Source organism: Herpailurus yagouaroundi, unplaced genomic scaffold (genome assembly GCF_014898765.1).
Source record: "Herpailurus yagouaroundi ecotype Mexico unplaced genomic scaffold, PumYag 164, whole genome shotgun sequence".
Lineage (NCBI taxonomy): Eukaryota > Metazoa > Chordata > Mammalia > Carnivora > Felidae > Herpailurus > Herpailurus yagouaroundi.
In genome coordinates this window covers 11,855,545-11,863,791 of record NW_024412405.1, presented here as the reverse complement: position 1 = coordinate 11,863,791, position 8,247 = coordinate 11,855,545, and the positions used below count along the sequence as shown (strand labels likewise).

The 8,247-nt window shown below is 43.4% G+C and overlaps 1 protein-coding gene across 1 annotated transcript in view; it reads right to left on the bottom strand.

Moving 5' to 3' along the window:
- Positions 1–1,790: 1,790 nt before the first annotated feature.
- Positions 1,791–8,247, bottom strand: part of ZIC5 (Zic family zinc finger 5) — a 12,513-nt gene continuing 6,056 nt past the window's right edge. The window contains exons 2-6 of the mRNA XM_040486976.1: positions 7,383–7,510; positions 6,665–7,275; positions 5,450–5,527; positions 4,850–4,954; positions 1,791–4,661 (exon numbers count right to left, since the gene is read on the bottom strand). Of these exons, the coding sequence (XP_040342910.1) occupies positions 4,197–4,661; positions 4,850–4,954; positions 5,450–5,527; positions 6,665–7,275; positions 7,383–7,510 (1,387 nt within the window). The 3' untranslated portion in view covers positions 1,791–4,196. The remainder of the gene's footprint in view (positions 4,662–4,849; positions 4,955–5,449; positions 5,528–6,664; positions 7,276–7,382; positions 7,511–8,247) is intronic.

Sequence of the window (8,247 nt, the reverse complement as noted above, 5' to 3'; positions counted from 1 at the left end):
AACTTAGATGATCACTTCAGAAACCAGATTATCTCCCCCTCCAATGCCCCAGTCCTTTTTTCCAACCAAAGTGGGATAAAAAATACTTCTGGCGGGAACATCTCTCATTCCATTTCATAGAGAAAGAGATGATAGATAGATAAGATGGTAGGTAGGTAGGTAGGTAGGTATGAATGGTAGGTAGGTAGGTAGAATGAACTACTATGGTCTCAAAAAACTTCCACAAAATGCAAGATGTAAATGACAAGAGGGCAATACTAGCATGTCTACAGAGAGTTGGGCCTCGCTTTCAAGGACTTTGGGCCTCCTCCTTTCCTGTCCCCAGTGCTGTCCCTCTTGTGTGGCCATCTCCAACTCCTTAAAAGAATAGAATTCTCACCCTCGAGCTATTTCTCAGTGCTTTAGATTTTTGGAGCATTCTCTTTAGCAAAGAAAATCCTGAATGGGAAAAGATATACATAAAGTACAAATAACCATGTGTTTGAAGATTCTCCTAGCCTGGAAAACAAAGGTAGATGATTTAAAATGTTTGCGAGGGCCACAAGGGCCACATTTTGCCTAGGAGAGATGAAGTCTTTGATGATAGCCAACTTAGTGTCAATAAGTGGCTTTCTTTGAGACATATTCAGATGGGAACGTCTTGCTTGCCAATTGCCATAGAAATCTTAACACACCATGAAGATTGTCCAAGCGCCAAGCCTTCCGTTCTGGACTAAATTACTTTGAAGTGGCGCAGGACGAGCAGTGGTCAATTTTAACTCTATAGACTGGACAGAGCTCTGGGAGCGGAGATTGTGCGTTTTAAAGCAGAAAATAAGAAGGGAAACTTGTTTTATACACTCTATACAAGGTTCTGCTCATTGTCAGATATCTTTTATCTTTTATATTTCCCATGAATGATTCATGTCTTGGTGGCTTTGTGTCCTCCCTTTCACCAGAAACTTCATTAGAGAGCTATAAGTTTTCCCATTGATTGGGGCCCTTCGCTGAGTGTTTTTCTCCTTCGTGTGCTGGTTATTGTCATCTGACTTGAAACAAGTCTTTGCTTCGTGTTTCACCTTTAGTACATTTAACAAACCTGACTTTTCAAAACCACTGTAAGCTTATGGAGAACTGCTTATTGACATTACTACCAAGAATAATAATAATAATAATAAAACTATTTGCCTTTTATCAGTTTTGTATCAGCTAACATAAAAACAAGCAAATGTTCAGCCCTGTTCAAATGGATGGCCAATCACATTAGTTTAAGCCACTTGAACATTTTGTTGCCATGATTCTAATTTCTAACACCTGCCTTAAAATGCTGAGCTAGGTTACATAGATCAGCTCAACTTGTAAATAAACCACAAACTGGATGCTACCTGCCCCCTCCCCCCTCCCCCTCCCATTACCTGATGTGAGCAGTGTTTAATGTCCTATTCATTCAGCATGTAGTTAACTCAGTACCCATCTCAGCCCCTGATTTTACCCTTCTTTGTGCCTGGATGCCTCTCACTGTCCCTCCACCTTTTTTCCTCATACTTTTTACCCTTTTACTTTAGAGGGTAGGCACCAAAGAAATGCTAAAACTCACTTTTCAGATTTTCACTGATTAGGATCTCTAAGGACATTATTAACAAATGAGTGCAGTAACCCCTAAGATTTATGTTAGTGTTACATGCAACTTACAGGGCTTAGTCTTCATAAATATTGTATTTTCTAGATTAGATGGTAAGTTAAACCAAGCTGTAAAAATATTTTATTGCTAGGGAGAGGCTAAGAAATAAAGAGCTCAAGAAGACCCAATGTTCACCAGTCAGCAACCTGTTCTATTTGTAAAAGAATGGCAGAAATATGCCATTAGGCAAAACATGAGCAATACATAGGAAGAATACCTTTATTAAATTTTTTACTTCATAATCATTCTTGCTTTCTTTCTATTGGAGGTACACATTTTAAGTTTTTATTTTAGGTGTATCAGGAACCAATAAATCTGTGGCAGAGTAAACCTATGCATGGCAAAATACATAAAATACATATTCCTTTGTTTCAGAATAAATAAACCTGTAGCATAATAAAGAATAGTGCAAACTACCATTGAAAAAGTTGTATAAATAAAACAACTCATTATAAATCAGGAATATTTTGTTCTAATAAGTTTACGATACATAAATTATCCCCCCGAAGTTCATACCTTATTTTGTCTATTTGAAAGAGCTTTGAAAGTGAATAATACGAAAATCAAATAAACTTTAAAAATGTAGAATTATTTTATATTCAAGTTTTATGGTCTTTTTCTTTATAAAGGAGGGTCTGCATGTTTCATATTCACTGTAACAATCTGAAGACAACATTGAAAGGCTTTCAAAGTGACAGCACCATGCACTGTACTAGTAATAGAATATATCTATAAACTATATATAATCTCGTCAACACAATGCAAAAAAAACATGCAGGAAGAGTCCTGGTTTTCACATTACGTTGTTCATTCAAGTAAGCTTAAAAATATATTCCCCCATTTTCTTTCCTTTTTTTTTTTTTTTTTTTTTAAATAAACCGTGGATCATAAACGACAATCTTTCACCAAAATGTATAATATAATTCTTTGGTGTGCTTTGAACTCTTCCAGGAAAACAAAGGATGATGTCTGAAAATAAATTAATTCAACTGTACAAATAATAGTGTTCACATACAAGTTATTAACAATGACAAGACTACATCAACCACTCACAGCACACAAAACAAATTTCTACAAACCCTGGGGAGGGGGTGTCTTCAGGGTCTCTGAGGATAAATTAGTGCTCTTTAGTATATTTGTATGATGTTTATGATGGACTATATTTTGCACAAGATGTGTTGCATGAAGTGAAAATAAATTGACTAAGAGTTATTGTCCTAGGTCCTTGACCTTTTTTATCCTAGCTTGACAGCTCTGGCAAAGGTCACACATTCATCAGTGTTTGGTGGTAACTAGAAACCTTTTAAAAATTTTAATATGTATAGCCACTCCCTCCCCTCTTTTCATGTAAATCATACACTTCGCACACTGTCGTTTTCAAATGGGATAGAATTCAGTGTGCCTAGTGCTCAGGTGGGAAAAAATGCATGAAAATGCAGTTGCGGGCATTGAAAAATAAAGACTTTTTAAAAGGCTGATACAACAGTATAAAAGAGGGGTTGGCCTGTCTTAAAAACAACAGCTTTCCCAAAAAAGTAGGCATGTTGCCAACATCACACCTCCTTAGACTTGCCTGTTAATTTTGGCATCCCAAAAAACTTCTCTAAAACTTATCTTTTTATGACACAAGGAGTTTGGACACAGTAAAAAGGCAGCATCTGCGATTTCAGATTAAAAAAAAAAAAAAAACGTAGAGAAAAAAGAAAGCACTTGAATTTCTTCTATTTTATAAAATATCACAGCTTCACAGTTGACTGTTGCAGCAGCGTGTTCTTGTCCCCACTTTTGCGGGAACAATCACAGTAGCACAATACGCGGAGACGTAATAAGGTTGCTGCATCTTTTTCTTTTTAAATCCTACAAGCAGGGTACTGAAGAGATAATCCCGTATAAAAATACTGTGTTAAGATGAGAGCAGTAATAAAAGAGTGGAAAGTTAAAATCACAACTATTAGAACTCAAAGGATTTTTTTACAAATATTTTTGGACACAGGTACAGTCTAAGATCTGTTGGCAATGCAGCAAGTGTGTGGTTTACAATCAAGAGGCCTTTTCAGAAATAGGGCCCAAGGAGGAGGCAAAGAGGCTCCAGAGAAGCCCTCGTTATGGTGTTAAAGGCAATCTCGAGGCACTCCAGGAAATGCAGAGGGCCTTGGTGCTATGTTGAGTTCCGACTTAATGCTTTTTCTTGCTCATTTCCAAATATACATATATTGAGTCAGCAGTGTGTATCTCCATTAACCCTTGGTACATTTTGCTCCTAGCCCTGTTCCCCTGTAACCTACAAGTCCAGCTTGGTTGGGTTTTGTTTGTTTGTTTGTTTGTTTGTTTTCTAAGGGAAAAAAAAAAAAGCCCAAATATCTTAATTAAATTAATTAAATGTACAAACACCATAGGGTTTCATACTGAATAAATAGGGCTAATTAGACCCGGTGGCAAGTCTGAGTCAAGGGTTTGTCTCAGGCTCGGCATTGTCTCAGGTTAGGATATGGTCCAAGGACTCCCACTTATTACTTATCATTATTACTAGTAAATTCTAATGTATCGTCCGCGGGACTTCAGAGTTCCCATACATCTCTTCGTCTTCAGACTCGGAAGTGGTTCCGTTGCTGGAAGGTGTGTGAAGGTGGCTGGGGGCTCCACTGGCCTGGCAAACATACCACTCATTGAGGTTGGTCACCTGAGGAGACAGAGTGCTAGAACGACTCCTGGTTGGGTCCATCACAGGGGACAAGGGGGCACCCACTGGAGTCCCCACTGAGGAGTAACCAAGGGCTCCTGGAGAAGGTGGTGGGGACTTGCAGTGAATCTTCATGTGCTTCCTCAGAGAGCTGGGGTGAGTGTAGGACTTGTCACAGCCTCGGATCTTGCAGTAGTAAGGCTTATCGCTAGTGTGGACATGGGAATGTTTCTTCCGATCGCTGCTGTTGGCAAATTTCCTGTCACAGCCATCAAATTCACATTTGAAAGGCTTTTCCCCTGCAACAAAACAGAGGGCAGGTCAACAATTGCTTTTCAGAGACCCCTCACCTGAGAGAGAGAAATCTTGGAACAGAAATGAGGATGCATTTTCCCATTCTCTCGAAGACCAACCCCAGCCTGGTTTCTATTCCTAATTCCTACGTTCCAGAAGGCAACAGGGAAGGGACACTAGGCCTGTGAGTGGCTAGATGTCAGTCCCTGCAGTACCAGAGGGTTCAGGGAGACGATGGCTAAAGCATGATCCAGGATGTTAACACCAAAATCCAACAAGGACCCAGATACCCGTGTCCTCACTGCCCTCAAGGTCTGTACCTGCAAGGATACAAGCAGATCCCCTGTCAATATAAATGCTAATAAAATGATTCTTCCAAAGCCACAGCTTGGGGGAAGAATATAAAAAAAAGGGAAAAGTAAGCACATTACACTAAATTAAAAGTGAAGTGGGGGAGGTGCCATGCAATTATAATAACGGCATTTTGTTTCAGAGCGTCCCCAGGATTCCACTGATGGGAAAGGAAATAAGGCAAAACCCCGTTCTCTTTAGAAACAAAGGCACCTGTGAAACACACAGTCCCATCACTAGATTTCATATAAGCCTGGATGGGCAGAGGCGAGGCTGTTGGCCTCTTCTTTCTCCCAGCTTTCCTCACAACTTGAAGGGCAATTAGGAGCCTTTGGAACAGAACCTCGGAAACGTGAATAAAGACCACAAGCTGCAACCAGAACTTAGCTTGTACCTGATGCCCCACGGAAACGTATTCTGACAGCCTTCTACCCCACTTAATAGTCAGAAAAGAGACTGTTTACCACAGTCGTTGGCCCATCGTCCCTTTCTTTAAGCTGCTCTAACCACCCCAGGAACACAATGCCTTTAAACACAAGGCCCTAGTTCAGGGAGTGGACATGTTAATAACACAACTAGAAATTCAGCCACAACACCTCGGTATTAAAAAGCAAAAAAGGAAGACAGCAGGTAGCAGTAGGAATTTTCCTTCTCACCTAAGTATCTATGAACTTGATGTATTTGAGTCATAATTGAACCAGTTATCTCATACATACTATTGTTTAATAATATCTCCCTCATATTTAAATGATTTTTAAAAATTAAGTTGAGTTTCTCTACTGAATTTCAGCACCTACTCTGGTGGCTCACTAGGTATGGCTTCTTCCTTGGTTTTGGATATGTTTCTCAAAAAGCAACTATTTAAGACAGTTTAGTGTACATAAATTTTTGTGGTGAATTTTCATATACAACTATTTCAGTGTAGTTTTTTTTCTTTTTCTTTTTAATCTCACCAATGACAAAGGCTTGGATGCCAGAGTGTGTTAACACATCTGAAAGTATTCAGATGCCTGGACTATAACTTCCCCTACCTCTAAATACTGTTTAAAAATGAAATTAAATATTATTCAAATACACTTCCTACACTGATCTATAGAGGGGAAACACAACATAACACAACAACAAAAAAGTTAATCACTTTTCATAAAAATATCAGTTATCTATCCTGATCTGAGTTTTACTTTTAAGTTGGAGAAAATTCTAATTTAATATAGCATTATTTAAAAATTTATAATGGGCCTTCCTTCCGTAGGGAGGCTTGAGTGGCTTTATTCACCCTATGCAAATGTGCAGTGTCGTTTGGAGTTGTTCCTGTCCTCGCTAAGGATCCCGGATTGTGAAGAATACAGTAGCTCTAAGCACTGCTGGTCCCACCACTGACCACGATGAAGAGAAACAATTACGCCCAGAGAAGGGAGATATGGAATGGGGTGGGGGGTGGGGGGGTGGGGAGTAGAAAAGTAGGGATTAAGGTAATATTAAGGACGAAAATAGAAGGAAAAAATAAGTAAAGGTGAAAGAATTGCTTGTTTTATTCAGGGGGCCTAGGCGGGGAACAGTGAGCAAATTCCAGCTAACTGGAAAGGGTGAGAAACCCCAGTGTTTACATTTCAGATTCCGACAGAGGAGTCTATCAGAATCTAACTACTTGCAGAATCTGAGAGAGTAAAGGAGGCTACGTGAGCTGCTCTCTGTTCTACCAGTTCCCTCTCCCAGAGAACTCGAGTCTGGCCCAAAGGAAGGTTATAAACCGAATGGGGGTGGGGATGGGAGGAACGTGGGTCAGGAAATGGGCCTTCGGGAGTGGCCGGGGGATTATTCCCTTTGATCAATCTGTTCCGGGATTCCGAATAACCCCCAAAAGGGAGAGCGCCTTGGTAGGGAGGGAGTTCCGGAATGGTCCCTGTCCGCACCCAATCTCGACTGCTAAGCGGCCTAAGGACCGCCAAAACCCCCTGGGCACCGGTTTGAGCACTAACGTGAGGCGCCGGTACCCCTCCTTGAGGGCCTCGGCGAGAACCACTCTGCCACCCGCAGCCGGGCAGGAAACGCAACCCTGAGCACGCCGTGAAACCAGAAAACACTACTGCCCAGGGGCCCGCAGCGCTCGGGATCTCCGCCCCTGCCGTGCGCGCGCGCGCACGCCCCTCTCCCCCTGGACTGCCGTCGGAGGGAGCCGCGACCCGTGGCAGTTTCCGCGCCAGCAAGTTCCAGTTCCTTGCTCCACGGGGGAAGAAACTGTCCTCAGTTCCGGCGGCGGAGAAGAAAAGGTCCACTCTCTCCCCGAGGCCTGCAAAGGCGGGAAAGGCCCAAGGCCGCAGGTTCTGCTTTCAGGGTGCCCATTGCGGACGGGGTTGGGGGCGGCTTCACCTCCCGCGCCCCGCGAGCCCCCTTTACGGTTCCAGGCCCCTGTCCTGGCGGCAAGTGCCAGGCACAGGGGCAAACAGCTGGCTAAGCGGGCCAGGGAGTTTTTCCGAGAGCCTCGTGGGAAGTTTCCTTTTGGAAAATTCCTTAGGGTGGACCATCTCGATTAGAAAAGCAGGGGGCTGGCCAACGGAGTTCCCGGAAAGATGTGCTCCGAGCCCAGCATCGGTGCACAGGAGGCCTATCAGGTGATGGCCGGGAGGAGCCAGGCCCCGGGCCCAGCCCCAGGCCACCCTGACCCGGCTTGCACGCAGAAACCCCTGATGCCCCGGGCTCCGGCTGTTGGCCAGGCGTTGGGCCCACGCGCGGCGGCTGCCTCCTTGCCGCCCAGCGCCGATAAATCAGCCAAGTAATTACTAAATGTAAACTCCAGTTACTTAAGTGTCCTCCGAGGGGTAATATTGTCTATCCCTATAAATCCCGACTGCTCGCGCTCATCAGCGCTTCCGCCCAACGCGCTAGTACGTTCGATGGAGGCACACGACCCACAGGAAATACCCCACCGCCCCACGCCGCAGCCGCCTTTGGGATGGGAGGGGTCCCCACAGCGCTGGGGGCTTCCCCCAAGTTCTTACGGGGGGGAGCAAGTACCAAGGACCGCAGGAGACTGCAGCTCACCCTGCCCTCCTCCAAATAGAATCCTCTTTGAAAGGACAAAGCCAAGTTCTCTAGCACCTTGTAGGGTATGTGTGATAAAATGTGTGTGACAGCTGTATGATACTGTATGGGTATGTATGAAGGTGTGTAAATGGGGAAGTGTGCGTATGTGAGGGTGTATGTGGAAGATAAGCGTGTCAGGGCATATGGGTGTTCCAGCTACCAGGAAGTGGGGGGGGGG